Consider the following 17,906-nt stretch of genomic DNA (forward strand, 5'->3'; position numbering starts at 1 on the left):
TGAGCAGAGCAGGGGATGGCAGGGAAGAGCAGAGAAAACATCCTGTTTTTATGAACGGTAGGCAGAACTCCCACGGGCTGAGCTTAATGCAGCCACACGGCAGCCCACGTCCTCATCCAGGAGCATGCACCACAACACAGAACCAGAACCACCAGAACAGACAGTGTCACTTAAATAACACGATCCCTTTAACGATGTGTCATGTGGGAAATAAAGACAACGGAACGGAACAGAACAGAGCAGAACAGAACACAACAGAACAGAACAGAGCAGAACAGAACAGAACAGAACAGAACAGAGCAGAGCAGAACAGAACACAACAGAGCAGAACACAACAGAGCAGAACAGAACAGAAGAGAACAGAGCAGAGCAGAACAGAACAGGGCAGAACAGAACAGAACAGGACAGAACAGAACAGAGCAGAACAGAGCAGAACAGAGCAGAACAGAACAAAGCAGAACAGAGCAGAACAGAACAGAGCAGAGCAGAACAGAACAGAACAGAGCAGAGCAGAACAGAGCAGAACAGAACAGGACAGAACAGAACAGAGCAGAACAGAGCAGAACAGAACAAAGCAGAACAGAGCAGAACAGAACAGAGCAGAGCAGAGCAGAACAGAGCAGAGCAGAACAGAGCAGAACAGAACAGAGCAGAACAGAGCAGAACAGAACAAAGCAGAACAGAGCAGAACAGAACAGAGCAGAACAGAGCAGAACAGAACAGAGCAGAGCAGAACAGAGCAGAACAGAGCAGAACAGAACAAAGCAGAACAGAACAGAGCAGAACAGAACAGAACAAAGCAGAACAGAGCAGAACAGAACAGAGCAGAACAGAACAGAACAGAACAGAACAGAGCAGAACAGAGCAGAGCAGAACAGAGCAGAACAGAACAGAGCAGAACAGAACAAAGCAGAGCAGAACAGAGCAGAACAGAGCAGAACAGAGCAGAACAGAGCAGAACAGAACAGAACATGACAGGACAGAACAGAACAGAACAGAACAGTTCAGAACAGAGCAGAACAGAACAGGACAGAACAGAACTGAACAGTTCAGAACAGAGCATAACAGAACAGATCATAACATAACAGAGCAGAACAGTTCAGAACAGAACAGAACAGAGCAGAACAGAGCAGAACAGTTCAGAACAGAACAGAACAACACAGTTCAGAACAGAGCAGAACAGCACAGAACAGCACAGAACAGCACAGAACAACACAGTTCAGAACAGACCAGAACAGAACAGAGTAGAACAGAACAGAACAGAACAGAGCATAACAGAACATAACAGAGCAGAGCAGAGCAGAACAGAACAGAACAGAGCAGAGCATAACAGAACATAACAGAACAGAGCAGAGCAGAACAGAACAGAACAGAGCAGAGCATAACAGAACATAACAGAACAGAGTAGAACAGAACAGAACATAACAGAACAGAGTAGAACAGAACAGAACACAGTACAACAGAACAGAGCAGAACAGAACACAGTAGAACAGAACAGAACAGAACACAGTAGAACAGCACAGGACAGAACAGAACAGAACACAGTAGAACAGAACAGAACAGGACAGAACAGAACAGAACAGAACAGAACAGAACAGAACAGAGCAGAACAGAACAGCACAGCACACCACACCACACCACACCACAGCATCTCACCTTCTCTGCGTCCTGCTCGAACAGCCGGAGCTGGAAACACTGGTCCAGCTTCAGCTTCCGCATGTGCCACAGCTGCTGCAGGTGCTGCCGGGTGCCATGCAGCTTGTCCAACACGCCCGTCACCTTGGCCACCAGGTTGTGCGCGTCCACGTGGTGGTGGTGTGACCCCTGATGGTGGTCACCGGGATCGCCCCCGCGGTTGCCGTACCCTCCTCCTCCGTCCCCCCCTCCGTGAGACTGTAGCCTCTGCAGGAGCCGGCGTCCCTGGGCGTCAAGCTCCTCCACGGAGGCCTTGGTGGCGCGCTTCTTCAGCAACGAGTGCTCCTCCATGAGGCGCCGGGCACCCTCCAGGTCCCGCGGGAGGTCCCGCTGAGACAGGGTCTCCTGGAGCTCCTCGAGGCGTCCCAGGGACCGCGCCGCGTCCCCGGAGAAGGTCTCGAAGGAGAGACGCACCTGTGGGGCGCGGGACGAGGTTAATAACGTGACGTTAGCTAACGTTGTGATCAGGGCTTGACATTAATTAACACCGGCCACACACCAAATGCGGGTAGAATTCGGCAGTGGGCGTGTAACTCCCGTCACTTTCCTCTCCAAGCCCTCCCAGAGAACAGTCGCATATCTTTCCCTCTCCTAGACCTCCAAGGCCATCCCCCTCATCGCCTCCAAAAGCTGTCTGGCTGCCGTGTGGATTCTCGCCTTTCATCGCCTTTCATACCTCCCTGAAACCGTCCAGCCGTGTTGACTCAAGATCTTTTTCAACAGAATCAACTCAACTTGCAACCGCAATATGGATCTAATTAGCTGGCCATTTGCAGCGATTGATCGCATATTTTCTACGAGGAAGCAGGATGCGGCTGATCCGCTCTGTCCACTCGGGAGTTTCCAGTCGGTCTATACGATCGATACTTACGGTAAATGAAACCCAATCTGTTTTTATCCTCTGGAGATCGAGGATGTTGAGGATGTGTATCTACTAATATTCATGGTGATCGGAATGGGCGCACTCAGCATATGGATCTGGTACTGCCTTAGCCTAATTAGGAGAAAAGTAGATCATTTGTCTGTGGATATGGCCAGGATCGAAACCAACCAGGTGGAACTTTATAAGAAGCTCGCTGTCTATCAATCTAAAGAACAATCGCGCTCAAAGGCAATGCTGGAGAGCATCACGATATACCACTCTGACGAACAATCGAGCTCAAAGGCCATTCTGGAGAGACTCGTTGCCTACCACTCAGATGAACAATCGAGCTCAAAGGCCATTCTGGACATCGCAAAAGAAATTAAGGACGTGGTATATCATTAAACTAAATTGGAGCAGCATTTGAGCAGCAAATTGGTCAGTGCTGCTGCATCCCCCCCACCCCCCCCCCCCCCATCTCCATCTGCTGGATAAAGTGAAACCATCAAGGTCAAGGTCAAGACGGGAGTAAGAGCTGAATGGAGCTGTGCCAGGAATGAATCCTCCCGAAGAAAAGCAGGGCTGTCTGGAGAAGATAAGATTGATAGCAGTCCCCCAACCCCATCCCAACTCCCAATTCCCTCTCCCAGACAAGTGCTGGAGGGGTGTCAAAGTGACTGTCTCATCGCCAAAACCCCACCCCCTATGACGGCAACGGTAGTCATATCCCAACTCCTCCCCCTCCGGTCCTAGCTGATGGCAACTGTAATTAGTCAAGGTTGGAATTTCTCTCCGTCCCCCCTCCCACCCCACCACCCCCTCCCCTCTGGGTGCTCTGAGACACAGACTCACGGCTAGTTTAGCATGTCTCAACAAATGAACATGTTTGTATTAATTAAGGGTTGTGCCATTATTGCTATGCAAATGTAATAATTGTGAATGATTTTCTGTAATGAGTTGTATGTGTTGTATCAAGCATCCTTGACTTCCAAGGACAACGATGTAAATAAGTCATTGGCTTTTTCGTTCCTCTCCTTGACAAAAGCAAATATGTGATGTAATGATCTGTATATGTTTTGTTGTCTAAATAAATACCTACCTACCTACCTACTCTTACCGGCCACTTTGGCGGGTAGACTGTGCAGCGTCACTGTTACTATAAAAACGAACTGGATATTTGCATTGTGTGTGTGTGTGTGTGTGTGTGTGTGTGTGTGTGTGTGTGTGTGTGTGTGTGTGTGTGTGTGTGTGTGTGTGTGTGTGTGTGTGTGTGTGTGTGTGTGTGTGTGTGTGTGTGTGTGTGTGTGTGTGTGTGTGTGTGTGTGCGTGCGTGTGTGTGTGTGATTTCTGGCTGGTGAAAATGCTGAGTGGCTAGTGACTTTGGAAAACCACTAGCCACAGTGGCTGGTGAGCCAAAAAGTTAACATCAAGCCCTGGTTGTGATGTTCTCACGGACACACTGAGATTCCCATGATTTGAAATGACAGACTCGGTTGATTCTATCAAGTAGGGATGGGCACCGATTTCCAAATATTCCAATTTTACAAATACAAACAGTTTATGTGAATATACTTTTGTCTCCAAAAAATTTTATTTCCCCTTTTTATTTTTACCAGGAGCTACACTGTCAATTGAGATGTATTGAGAGGGGACCCTATTGACCGTTATTACCCCACTGAGTGACACTGGGTACAGCTCACCAGCTAGCCAGGTAGCATAACAATCTGTTAACAGCTGGGAGAACAGAAAAGAGAGATGATGAAAAGAGAGACCGGAGATGTTACACCGTTTTGTACGTTTGCCATGTTGTTCACACATTTCAAGCATCAATGATGTAACTGTCAGAATGAATTAGGGATGTCCGATATTATCGTCTGATATCGGCATTAAAATGTGATATCGGAAAATATCGGTATCGGTTTTCAATAATAATATAACCTTTATTTACCCAGGCAAGCAAGTAAGAACAAATTCTGATTTTATTTATTGTCAAAAGTATGCATAATGTTGTGTTAATTCCACAACAAGAGATATGTAATGTTAATTACCTGAAATTATTCCATTTTTGGGGGGGGGGAACCCTGCATATATCGGTATCGGTTGATATCGGTATCGGAAATAAGTAGGGATGTCCGATATTATCGGCCGATATCGGCAGTAAAATGTGATATCGGAAAATATCGGTATCGGTTAAAAAAAATAAAAAAAAATAACAATATTTGTTATATATATATCCAGTGAAATGATTAGTTACCTGAAATTATTCAGTTTTTTGGACGGGGAAACCCTGCATATATCGGTATCGGTTGATATCAGTTGATATCGGTATCGGAAATTAAGAGTTGGACAATATCGGAATATCGGTATCGGTAAAAAAGCCAATATCGAGCATCCCTAGAAATAAGAGTTGGACAATATCGGTATATCGGTATCGGTAAAAAAGCCAATATCGAGCATCCCTAGAAATAAGAGTTGGACAATATCGGTATATCGGTATCGGTAAAAAAGCCAATATCGAGCATCCCTAGAATGAATGCTTTATGTTGGCCTGGTCCGATGGTGTTAGCTGTTAGCATTGACAGCAACCGGCTCGTTGGATTATCTCACATTCGCTATCAAGTAAAAACAAAACCATACGGTAACGTGGAAGCTCAGACATTTCAAGCATCGACGATGTAACTTTCAGAATGAATGCTTTTGTTCCTGGAAATAACGCTAACCTGCTGCAACGCGCAATTATCTAGCCGTTGGCACCGGCTGCAGCCAGCTAGCTCTCTTGTTTGGTTATCTCAGGTTCACTATTACACCAAATCATATATTAATGTCGGCGGGGGTGCGCAATTTTCAATTAGTATTTGAATATTTGATTTAAAATCAACAAAATCTTTACATTTGATCACGCATGTTACTAATATGTACAAAATGACAAAAAAAATATCAAACAAATAAAAGAAAAGAAAAGAAAATTATAATCAGAGGCACCTCAATCCAGTCGTCATGGTTGTATTCCAGGCTGCCCTCAAAGTCAGCTGTCAGCTGGGAGGGGTCAACTACCTTAGACAGGCCCTCTAATGAAACCATCACCGTCTGAGAGAGAGAGAGGGAGGGTGGAGAAAGAGAGAAAGAGAGCGAGAGAGAGAAAGAAAGAGAGAGGGGGGGATGGAGAAAGGAGACAAGGATGGGAGAGTGTGTGTGTGTGTCAGAGAGAGAGAGAGAATAGAAGGTGATGAAGATACAGAGATGGAGAGAGAGAGAATAGAAGGATGTGATGAAAATAGAGATGGAGAGAGAGAGCGATAATAGAATGAGGTGATGAAGATGTAGATGGAGAGAGAGAGAGAGGATAGAAGGAGGTGATGGAGATAGAGATAGTGGGATATAAAGAGAGATAGGGGGGGTGATGAGTCGTCATCAAAATCATCATCATCATCATCATCATCATCATCATCATCAAATTACAAAACAATCAAATCTTCAGTCAGTCAAAATATTTCCCAGCGCCCGGCGCCGCAGAGCATGGATTATGGGAGGAATGTGCAGCGTGGCGGGTCGGACCGGTGTCCACCGCTGACAGGGGCGCGGCCAAAACAAAACATTCCATGCAGTTCAACAGGCACTGTCGTGTTATCATTAATAAAACTGAGTACACACAGGGTATAAGTCCTTCCCGGGAACTGAAAACAGGAGCGTGAGCAACGGAACACCAAAATCAGGTGATCCGAGACGCGCCCCCCAGCGTGCCCCCGTGCGCTCTCCCTCCCGATAAGAGAGTTTTTTGGTAGAGGACTTGACGTTCTCTGGCCGGGAGAATTGAGTTCAAGAACCCTGACTTCTTCGTGGGGTCACCTTATAAAGGAAGGGGGCGGGGAAGGGATTTACCTGGTGGTACAGGAAGGGGGTGAAGGGTACAGGGAGGAGGGGGTGAGGTACACAGGCAGGAAAGGGGAATGTGTTATCAAAAGGACTAGAATGAGGGTCCAGGGTGGGGTGTAGGAAGGTGTTAACAGGGGCGGCCGGGTAGCGCAACGGACTAAGCGTCTGTCTACCACCGCAGAGACAGTGAGATCGAATCCGGCTGCCGCGGTGCCTCCGGCTTGGTCGGTCGTCCATACTGACACAATTGGCAGTGTGAGCGGGTGGAAAGCCGGTGGGGTGGGTCCTGGTCATTATAAACAGCGACTCCTACAGGTCGGTCAGGGCGCCTGCACAGCAAGGGAGGGAACTGGGGGAAGGTAGTGTGATCCTCCCACGCGTTACACTTCCCCAGTGAGAGTCCTCGTTGGCAGGTGAAAAGAGGCTGCTGGCTGTCTCCACATGTATCGGAGGAAGCATGTGATAGACTTCAGGGCTCCCTAGACCGACAAGTGGGGGGCAAATCCGTGCAATGACCAGGAAGGGGAGGGGGGAATTGGCATAACGACTAAATTGGGATGGAAGAAAACGACTGAAAAATAGGAGGAGAAAAAGTAGATAAAAAAAAAGGAAGGTGTTAACAAAATGACTATAATGAGGGTCCAGGATGGGGGGAGGAAGGTGTTAACAAAATGACTAGAATGAGGGACCAGGATGGGGGAGGAAGGTGTTATCAAAATGACTAGAATGAGGGACCAGGATGGGGGAGGGAGGTGTTAACAAAAGGACTAGAATGAGGGTCCAGGATGGGGGAGGAAGGTGTTAACAAAGGGACTAGAATGAGAGCCCAGGATGGGGGAGGAAGGTGTTAACAAAGGGACTAGAATGAGAGCCCAGGATGGGGGAGGAAGGTGTTATCAAAGGGACTAGAATGAGGGTCCAGGATTGGGAAGGGGTTTGTTATCAAAAGGTCATGAAAGGAATCTTCCACAATATCTCCAGCAGGAGTAGGGGTCGTAAGATGGAACTAAATCAACAGGGATCATTCGACGGATTCGACAGACAAACAAAGTAGCCTGGAAATAACGTGACAGGTGGCTGAGGAGGTAGAGCGGGTCGACTGGTAACCTGAATGTTCCCGGTTCGATTCCCGCTCCTCCCAGGCAGCGTGTCGAAGTGTCCTTGAGCAAGACACTTAACCCCCTGACTGCTCCTGATGAGCAGGTTGGCATCTTGCATGGTCGCCTCCGCCGTTGGTGTGTAAATGTGTGAGTGAATGTGTGAGTGAATGTGTGAGTGAATGTGTGAGTGAATGTGTGAGTGAATGTGTGAGTGAATGTGAGGCGTCAAGCACTTTGGATTAAATGATGCATTTATATAACAGCTTTTATCCAAATCGCTTTACAATTTGTTCCTCACATTTCACCCATTCACTCACACAATCACACACCTTGCTCAAGGACACTGCCCAGGAGCGGGAATCTAACTGGGAACCTCCAGATTACCAGGCGACTATACTGTATAAATGCATTTATTTACCATTTGATGCTAGGCATGGGGTTAGTGAGCGTCCCCATCTACATAATAGTATCAAAATGTGGCCCAGGAAGTACCCATATCATATACATGTTCCTATATACAGCGACAGTATATACACATTCAGGAAGTACCCATATCCTGTACATGGTCATATATACAGCGACAGAGGGAGTGTATACACATTCAGGAAGTACCCATATCCTATGCATGTTCCTATATACAGTGGGAGTGTATACACATTCAGGAAGTACCCATATCCTATGGGGGAAAATATCGATACGTAGTAGTATCGCGGTACTTTGCGTGGCGATACTGTATCGATACAGGGACGCCAAGTATCAATATTTAATTATTTATTAATTTATAAAAAATTTAATATATATTTTTGTATTTTTTTTTATAAGGACGTTTCATTGTTCATTTCAATACCTGTAATAGTACAGTAGTCCACACACACACGCACACATGTGCATTCAGTTAAGTTGGAATATGACTAATACAAACATGTTACTGTACGTTATGGTTCGCTGACTGCTGTCTGTGAACCACCCACCATTCTGTCATCTGTCACTTGGCTACTGTCACCTGTCTCCCTTGTCACTTAGTGCTGTCACTTAGTGTATGGGTCCTGATTGGCTGTCACGGGGGTGTGTGTGGAATGTTGGAATGTGGTCGCTACTTAACCCTTCTATCTTTTGTTTGCTCTTCGTCAGGTCTTCATTATAACGTTCGGAGATAACGTGGGCGGTTCTGGTTTCTGGACCACCATTAAGCTTCATTTATATATTCCCTCTTTCTTTCCTGCCACTCGGCAATGTATCCTAGTATTACACTTTGTGTTCTCATCAGTTCCATGGATGCAATCATGGAGATGCTCCAGGCACAAAAGAGTGCGCTGGAGCGAATGAACGGACATCAACAACTCGTCAACACCGAGCTGGTTCGGCTGGGCGGGCTCGTCATCACGTCGCAGGAGACGTTCGCAGCCACGTTCATTCCCCTCTTCCAGATCCCAGGGCGCATATATCATTACCCTTCTCACCGGTCGAGCACTCTCCTGGGCTACGGCCGAATGGGAAAGTGGGTCGTTAATCTGCAACAGTGTGGACGCCTTTACCGGGGAGTTGAGAAGAGTCTTCGACACTTCCAGAGTACTCTCAATCTTTGAGGCCGGTGGGCGGCTTCTCGCCTGCCGGCAGGGCCTCCACACTGTCTCAGATTACGCCATTGATTTCCGGATCGTGGCTCGGGAGGCAGCTTGGCCGGAGTTTCCCTGTGTTGTCTTGTTTGTCCAGGGGCTCTCCGCACGGATGAGGGACAAGCTTTCCGTGCGTGAGATCCCGGAGCAGCTGAAAGTGCTCATCAACACGGCCATTCGTATGGACAACCGACATCGGGAGAGAGAACGGGAGCGTGAAACTACTACCCAGGTATGTGTCCCTTCTCCTCCCGGTGTTGACAGCTTCCTGCATTACACGAGTGGGCCACTGGGTGATGAATCCATGCAGCTTGGGGCGCTGTCGCTCTCGGACGAGGAGCAGCGGCGCTTCATTGAAGAGAGACACTGCTTCCGGTGCGGCCGCACCGGTCATCGGTTCGGCAGCTGTCGGGACCAGGCCGGCTCGACTCTGCGCCAGTCGGGAAGGGGAGGTGCCCCGCTGGGCCCTGAGAAGGCACCAGCAGGTGGGCTCACCTCAGCACTACCTACTGACGCATGCACTTTTTTGGAGGTGGCGGTTAACTGTGGGGGTAGCATTAGGGGAACTAAGGCTCTCATTGACTCAGGTGCGGCGGGCAATTTTATACACTTGGGTTTGGTGAGGGAGTGGGGGATCCCGGTCGAGGAGTTGGGGGTTCCTGTCCCCATCTACGCCCGGGACGGTCAGCCCCTGGGCAGTGGGAGCGTCACTCAACGTACTGTTCCTGTTCACATCCAGGTGGCGGGTGGTGGGTGGGAGTGGGTACAATTGTTTGTTATTGTTTCCCCCTATTCTGTTGTGGTGTCATCCCTGGTTGGCTTCTTGCAAACGTCATATTAACTGGGTCGCGGGCGAACTTTCAACGGAGGACGACTTGAAGTCGGTCTTCGGCGAGAGTTTGCCCATTCCCCCCCCCTCTTCTCTTTTGTCTCCTCCTTCTCTCTCCAGGATGGTGGGGAGCGTCGCAGATTCTGTCATACCTTCTAATCCCTTGACTTACGTAATGCATACAATCTGGTCATGATTAGAGAAGGAGACGAGTGGAAGACTGCATTTAATACGCCTAATGGTCACTATGAATATTTGGTCATGCCCTTTGGTTTGGCTAATGCTCTGGCAGTCTTCCAAGCCCTGGTTAACGACGTGCTGCAAGATTTGATTGGGGTGTTGGTGTTTGTTTACTTAGATGATATCCTAATTATTTCTCGCGATATGGTGCAACACCAACTGCACGTTCGAGAGGTGCTAGACCGTCTCCTCATGCATCAACTATTCGTTAAGGCTGAGAAGTGTGTTTCACACTGATACCGTGTCCTTCCTGGGCTTTGTGTTGACGAAGGGTGATCTTCGCATGGATCCAGCCAAGGTGAGTGCAGTCTTGGACTGGCCACGGCCTTCGTCGCTCAAGGGGTTACAACGGTTTTTGGGCTTTGCAAATTTGTACAGGCGCTTTATTCGCAACTTTAGCGCCTTCGCCAATCCATTAACAGCTCTCACTAAGTCCTCTCTCCCTGGCTTTGAATGGTCGCCTAGGGCGGAGTCGGCCTTCTGCGATCCCAAACGTCGGTTTACCTCCGCCCCTGTATTGGTCCGCCACGATGCAGAGGTTCCATTCATTGTGGAGGTGGATGCTTCTGACATTGCGGTGGGGGGGGGGTGCTCTCTCAGAGATGCTTAAATGATGGGAAAGTGCACCTGCGCGCTTTTTTTCTCGCCGGGCTAAACGCCTTAACGCTCGCCAGGCCAGGTGGGCGTTATTCTTCACACGATTTCGATTTTCCATCTCCTATAGGCCCGGTTCCAAAAACATCAAACCTGACGTGTTATCGCGCCAGTTTGATCTTCCTGGTCGGGAGGAGAAACCCCATCCCATTATTCCACCGGCCTTGATTTTGGCACCCGTGTCTTGGGGCATAGATAAGGTGGTAAGATCGGCGCTGACACGGGAGCCCGATCCTGGTGGGGGCCCTCCGGGGCAGTCGTATGTGCCCAAGGCGGCACGCTCACGTTTGCTGCAGTGGGCACATGCCTCATCCCTCACCAGCCACCCTGGGGCCACCAGGACCCTGGAATTTATCCGTAGGAGGTTCTGGTGGCCGACAGTGGAGGGGGATACGTGTTCCTTTGTGGCGGCCTGTCCGGTGTGCGCGCGCAGTAAGACCTCTCGCCGTGCACCGGCGGGTCTCCTCCGGCCGCTTCCTATTCCTAAATGGCCCTGGTCGCACATATCCCTGGACTTTATTTCTGGCCTCCCCCTTTCAGACGGGTTCACCACCATTTTGGTGGTGGTGGACCGGTTCTCTAAGGCGTCAACCAGGATCTGGAGGGGGTCTTGAGGTGTTAAGTTGCCGGTTGCCCGGCAACGTGGAGTAGGAGGTTGGCCTGGGCTGAGTATGTGCATAATACCCTTCTCTCCTTTTCTACCGGTATGTCTCCCTTTCAGTGTCAATATGGTTTTCAACCTCCTCTGTTTCCCGAGCAGGAGCAGGAGGCGGAGGTGCCCTCGGCCCAGGCACATGTGGCTCGCTGCCGCAGGACGTGGAAGCGGGTCCGAACGGCGCTGCAGAAGGTTTCTGTTAGAACCCAGCGGCAGGCTAACCGCAAGCGCCGTCCGGCTCCGGTCTACCCTCCTGGGCAGCGGGTTTGGCTTTCCACCCGGGATCTCCCTCTCCGGGGTGGAATCCAGGAAGCTGGCTCCTCGCTTCATAGGCCCCTTTAAAGTGGTGCGTCGGGTGAATCCTGTGGCTTACAGGCTACGGCGTCCGAGCTCGATGAGGGTTCATCCGACGTTTCATGTGTCCCTGTTGAAGCCATTCCTCTCATCGCCCCTTGGCCCCGCCACTACCTACGGTTCCTCCGCCTCAGTTTATTGGTGGTCAGCCCATTTACATGGTGCGGAGGTTACTGGGTTGTAGGCGGAGGGGTAGGGGGTTTCAGTTCTTGGTGGATTGGGAGGGGTACGGGATAGAAGAGCGTTCTTGGGTGCCTCAAAGGGACATTTTAGATCCCAGCCTGATCGTTGATTTCCGGCGGCTGAATTCCGAGGCCCCTAGGTGAACATCTAGTGCCGTTCGTCGGGGGAGGGTACTGTTACGTTCTGGTTCGCTGACTGCTGTCTGTGAACCACCCACCATTCTGTCATCTGTCACTTGGCTACTGTCACCTGTCTCCCTTGTCACTTAGTGCTGTCACTTAGTGTATGGGTCCTGATTGGCTGTCACAGGGGTGTGTGTGGAATGTTGGAATGTGGTCGCTACTTAACCCTTCTATCTTTTGTTTGCTCTTCGTCAGGTCTTCATTATAACGTTCAGAGATAACGTGGGCGGTTCCGGTTTCTGGACCACCATTAAGCTTCATTTGTATATTCCCTCTTTCTTTCCTGCCACTCGGCAATGTATCCTAGTATTACTCTTTGTGTTCTTTACTATTAAATCGAACCTACTTAAGAGTACACCCTCTCCGTCTCCTTGATTGCATACCACAACTGGAACTCACCTACCTCCATCCTGACATAAACAGTTCAGTTTGTCAGGTACATGCAACACAGATTACAGTGTTTACATGTCAGCTTGAGAAAATACCATGTTCTACAATAAAAAATGATTGAAGTGAGATGAACAAACTGAACTTTATTTTATTAGATAAAACATGTTGACAAAAGTTTTACTTTGCAGTTGAAAAAAGGTAATAAATCGCAATATATCGCAATATTAATATCCCAATACTCAGCATATCGCAATATATTTAGTATCACAATACTATCGTATCGTGACTTAAGTATCGTGACAGTATCGTACCGTGAGGCCTCTGGTGATTCCCAGCCCTACCTATACGTGTTCCTATATACAGCGACAGTGGGAGTGCGTGTATACACATTCCCACACACCTGCGAGCTCAGCTGCCTGATATAACCCTGATGCTGTGCTGTTGCCGCTTGACTCTCCTGAGGCTTGCTGAGTTTAAAGTACACCCAAATGCATCAATTATGTATCAAGTTGTAAATAACATGAATCACAGACTGTCTGAGCTTGTCCCAGTCTGCCGTCCACAGCACATCCATAACACACAAGAAATAGGCATCTTATCTTTGGCAAGAGGAGACAACTCAAATGTGCCAGCAATAGCGTGCAGGGGCCCGCTGATCTGGAACAAGCTCGACGAGAGTCTGAAACAGTCAAAATCCATCTCCACCTTCAAAAAATCACTGAAAGAGGAATTGCTCAAATCATATCTCTAAATAGAATCCATACTTAGGAATATTAATTGTCTGTATTTATGTATCTATGTTGTATGTATGTTAGAAGGGAGGTGTGTAAGCCTATCCACGTTGTATGTTTTTGTTTGATTATATTTGTGATCAGGCTCCCCCTCCAAAAGCTTTAAATAGCTTCTTGGGAGACCTGGCACACGAACACAATCTTGACGATGATGTTCTCACCATGAAGATATGTATATGTAATCGTGTGTGTGTGTGTGTGTGTGTGTGTGTGTGTGTGTGTGTGTGTGTGTGTGTGTGTGTGTGTGTGTGTGTGTGTGTGTGTGTGTGTGTGTGTGTGTGTGTGTGTGTGTGTGTGTGTGTGTGTGTGTGTGTGTGTGTGTGTGTGTGTGTGTGTGTGTGTGTGTGTGTGTGAATAAATTAATTCATTCATTCATAAAACTATAGTCCCACTGGAACAGCTAGCTATAGTTGAGGGACGGGAGAGCGGCTTGGTTCACTTCTCCACTGGCAACATTCATGTCGATTGGCCCATCTCGAGCCCCGCCCCTTTTTCTCCATCATCCAATCGAAACTGTCGCTTCCCACACTGTAGATACTTTAGTGGTCAGAATGGCGTGACTCGAAAAACTGACTTGTATTGACGTTAAAGTGTGCATTTCAATCTGTAGACAACTGTATGTACACACTGTTTGGGTTTGCACTTTGTTTACATTATTAGATTTGGATCTGCTGATTGGGTTGGAGTATAGTAACTTATTATATACTGTTATTTTCTCCAGACCTCTCTTGGTAGAGTGTGATGTGTGTCTCATACACAATATATTATTATTATTATTATTATTATTATTATTATTATTATTATTATTATTATTATTATTATTATTATTATTATTATTATTATTATTATTATTATTATTATTATTATTATTATTATTATTATTATTTTTTTTTTTTTTTTTTTTTTTTTTTTTATTATTATTATTATTATTATTATTATTATTATTATTATTATTATTATTATTATTATTATTATTATTATTATTATTATTATTATTATTATTATTATTATTATTATTATTATTATTATTATTATTATTATTATTATTATTATTATTATTATTATTATTATTATTATACACATTATTACTAATATACTAACCTACACTGTAGCACTCAACACTTTGATGAACATTGTTACTCAGCTGATAAGAGTTGTGCCCTTCCTTCCTGATGACTTGTCGTACAGAACTTGTAAGTCGCTTTGGATAAAAGCGTCAGCTAAATGACTAAATCTAAATGTAAATGTACACATTAAAATCCAACCCAAACATGTCACATGTGTGATTGGGGGATCAAGAAAAGAGAGACGGGTCCATTGAACCCTTGAGACGAAGAATCATCACGTCCTATTTTGACATGTTGTCGTATTTGCAGGTGTAAGATTGATCCAAATCACTCGGAGTGCGAATGAGCCACAACATCATCTGAAAATACCAAATCTCTACTGGCACCTTGCATGTGTCACCGCCGGTGTGTGAACGTGCACAGTGAACGGGTGAATGTGAGGAACAGGTTGTAAAAGCGTTTTGGATCAAAAAGAGATATATAAATACTAGGGATGTTCGATATTGGCTTTTTTACCGATATCCGATATACCGATATTGTCCAACTCTTAATTTACGATACCGATATCAACCGATATATGCAGGGTCCCCCCCCCCCCCCCCAAAAACGGAATAATTTCAGGTAATTGACATTACATATCTCTTGTCGTGGAATTAACACAACATTATGCATATTTTTGACAATAAATAAAATAAGGATTTGTTCTTACTTGCTTGCCTGGGTAAATAAAGGTTAAATAAATCAAAAAAAGAAAAAAGGATACCGATAATTACCGATATTACATTTTAATGCCAATATCGGCCGATAATATCGGACATCCCTAATAAATACCATTTACCAAAAGTCGACTCACATACATGTAGAGATGTGTTTTATTAAAAAGTATGGCCCCGGGTCACATCAGGTTAACCCTTTAACTACCACACTACAGCAGGTTAACCCTTTACTATCACACTACAGACGGTTAGACCTAGTAAAGGGTTAACCTTCTGTAGTGTGGTAGTGAAAGGGTTAACCTGATGTCGTATTTGTCGCGGTGAAAGGGTTAACCGTTTTGGTAGTGCGGCAGTGAAAGGGTTCCCCGGGGGGGCGGAGCGGTCCAAATCTAACTCACCCTGGTCTGTACTGTTGGGATGATGATATGCTGCCGCTGTGTCCCATATAACCATCGTTTCCATAGTTACCGGGTCAGAACTAAATATACCAGCCCCTCTGGGCCCGCGGGGGAGAACAGAACAGAACAAACGGCCCCCGACGACGGGGCCTGGATCAGGACTAATGACTGAACCTCCCGCCTGGAAGCAAAATTATTTAAAACACAAGAAAATGTCACATCCTGTTCTTGCCTTCTCCACTTTATTGGCCAGGCGACTTATTCTTTTTAAGTGGAAACATACTCAACCTCCATCTCACAATAGGTGGGTTAAGGAACTACTATTATCTATTAATCTTGAAAAGCTCAGATTCTCCCTCAAAGGCCCTACTGGCTCCCTGAATACCTTTGAGGAGACTTGGAGACCCCTTTTAAAGCACATGGAATCCTTGACATCCCTGCCTGGGTGTGACGACTGAAAATTAAGCTTTTTACTTTTAAAACAACATTGTTAAATATCTCAAAAATATCGCATACATCTAAAAAAAATTAAAAGCTTTTTACTTTTAAAATAACATTGTTAAATATTACACTTGTATTTGTATTACACTGTACACTTACTGTGGACTTCTGTATATTTGACTGTATATTTTATATTAGAATGTATATACATAACATAGGAAATGTATATCCTGGAGCTGGGTATTTATATTTGTATTTTTATATTTTATTCTTTATTTGTGACTTGTTTTGTCTCCCTAAATGTTTACTGTAGTGCCAAATTTCCCTCGGGATGAATAAAGTATTTCTATTCTATTCTATTCTATTCTAAAAGAAACCAAGATGAGCAAAAAAACAACAACTGTAAAATCATCAAGTAGGAAACATTCTCGGACTAAAGAAACAAACAGAACTTCGATTCGAAAGAGAAAGCATCATAAAAAAGAAAGCGCTTTACAATAATTATGTTCCTCACGTTTGTTTTACCCATTCACTGGAACCCACCGTGCAAGGTGCCCGCCCTGCTCATCACTGGAACCCACCGTGCAAGGTGCCCGCCCTGCTCATCACTGAAACCCACCGTGCAAGGTGCCCGCCCTGCTCATCACTGGAACCCACCGTGCAAGGTGCGCGCCCTGCTCATCACTGGAACCCACCGTGCAAGGTGCCCGCCCTGCTCATCACTCGAACCCACCGTGCAAGGTGCCCGCCCTGCTCATCACTGGAACCCACCGTACAAGGTGCCCGCCCTGCTCATCACTGGAACCCACCGTGCAAGGTGCCCGCCCTGCTCATCACTGGAACCCACCGTGCAAGGTGCCCGCCCTGCTCATCACTGGAACCCACCGTGCAAGGTGCCCGCCCTGCTCATCACTGGAACCCACCATGCAAGGTGCCACCCTGCTCATCGTGGAGCAGTCAGGGGGTTAGTTAGTGTCTTGCTCAAGGACACGCTGCCCGGCAGGAGCGGAAATCGAACCGGGAACCTCCGGATTACCAGACGAATGTATACACACTGACGTCCTGACGCTCATCCCTATACGCTTCAGTCTTCTGTTTTGAAACCAGAGAGCTGCCGACCGCAGAGAGAGATTGTGTAACAAAGCAGACACGTTGACGTAAATATGTTGGCATCTCTGGCCGAATGTCTTCCCCCCGCTCTGTCTCCCGTTCTTCCTCTCTCTCTCTCTCTGTACCGGACTGCCCAGTAGTACAAACAAATAAAAATCTACCAAAAACATAATACAAAAAAAATACAAAAAATTCGAAAGGAAAGTATTATTTAGATATCATATCATTTAGCAGGTAGTAGAGGTAGCAGCAGCAGCAGCAGTAGTGGTGATAGTATTAGTAGTAATAATTTGTATAGCACATTTCATACAATAATTGCAGCCCAAAGTGCTTCACAGCAATAATGTAGACATAATGGACATATAATAGACATAGGCATAAAATGAGCATCAAATTGGCATAAATAAAAGCAATGCATAAAGATGCAGATGTAGAAAGAGTATAAAATAGACAATAATCAGAAGAAAAGCAATGCATGAAGTGCAGACAGTACAATAATCAGAGTGGCAGAGTGCCTTATGGTGAAGAGGTATGTGTTTAGCTTATTTTAGATCTAAAAAAAAAATAGTAACAGTAAAAACTAGTATCGAAACTAGGGTCAAGAAGCCAACGAAACACGAATATAATAAATCAATTAGTACTTATAGGCTACGACGACTGCTTCACACACCGACCACACGATTGGAAGTCTATCACAAAAATAACAGATAAGGCAAGCAAGGCAATACACAGAGAGCAGAGCCCAATCAG

The 17,906-nt window shown here is 46.4% G+C and overlaps 1 protein-coding gene across 1 annotated transcript in view; it reads right to left on the bottom strand.

The window, feature by feature from the left end:
- The window catches only part of triob (trio Rho guanine nucleotide exchange factor b), a gene marked incomplete at both ends in the record, with an annotated part of 438,511 nt that overhangs the window by 176,081 nt on the left and 244,524 nt on the right, over positions 1-17,906 (bottom strand). Inside the window, 2 exon segments of the mRNA XM_084308322.1 lie at positions 1,657-2,109; positions 5,540-5,644. Of these exon segments, the coding sequence (XP_084164448.1) occupies positions 1,657-2,109; positions 5,540-5,644 (558 nt within the window).

This window comes from Notolepis coatsorum (genome assembly GCF_963971535.1).
Source record: "Notolepis coatsorum genome assembly, chromosome: 2".
Classification (NCBI taxonomy): Eukaryota; Metazoa; Chordata; class Actinopteri; order Aulopiformes; family Paralepididae; genus Notolepis; species Notolepis coatsorum.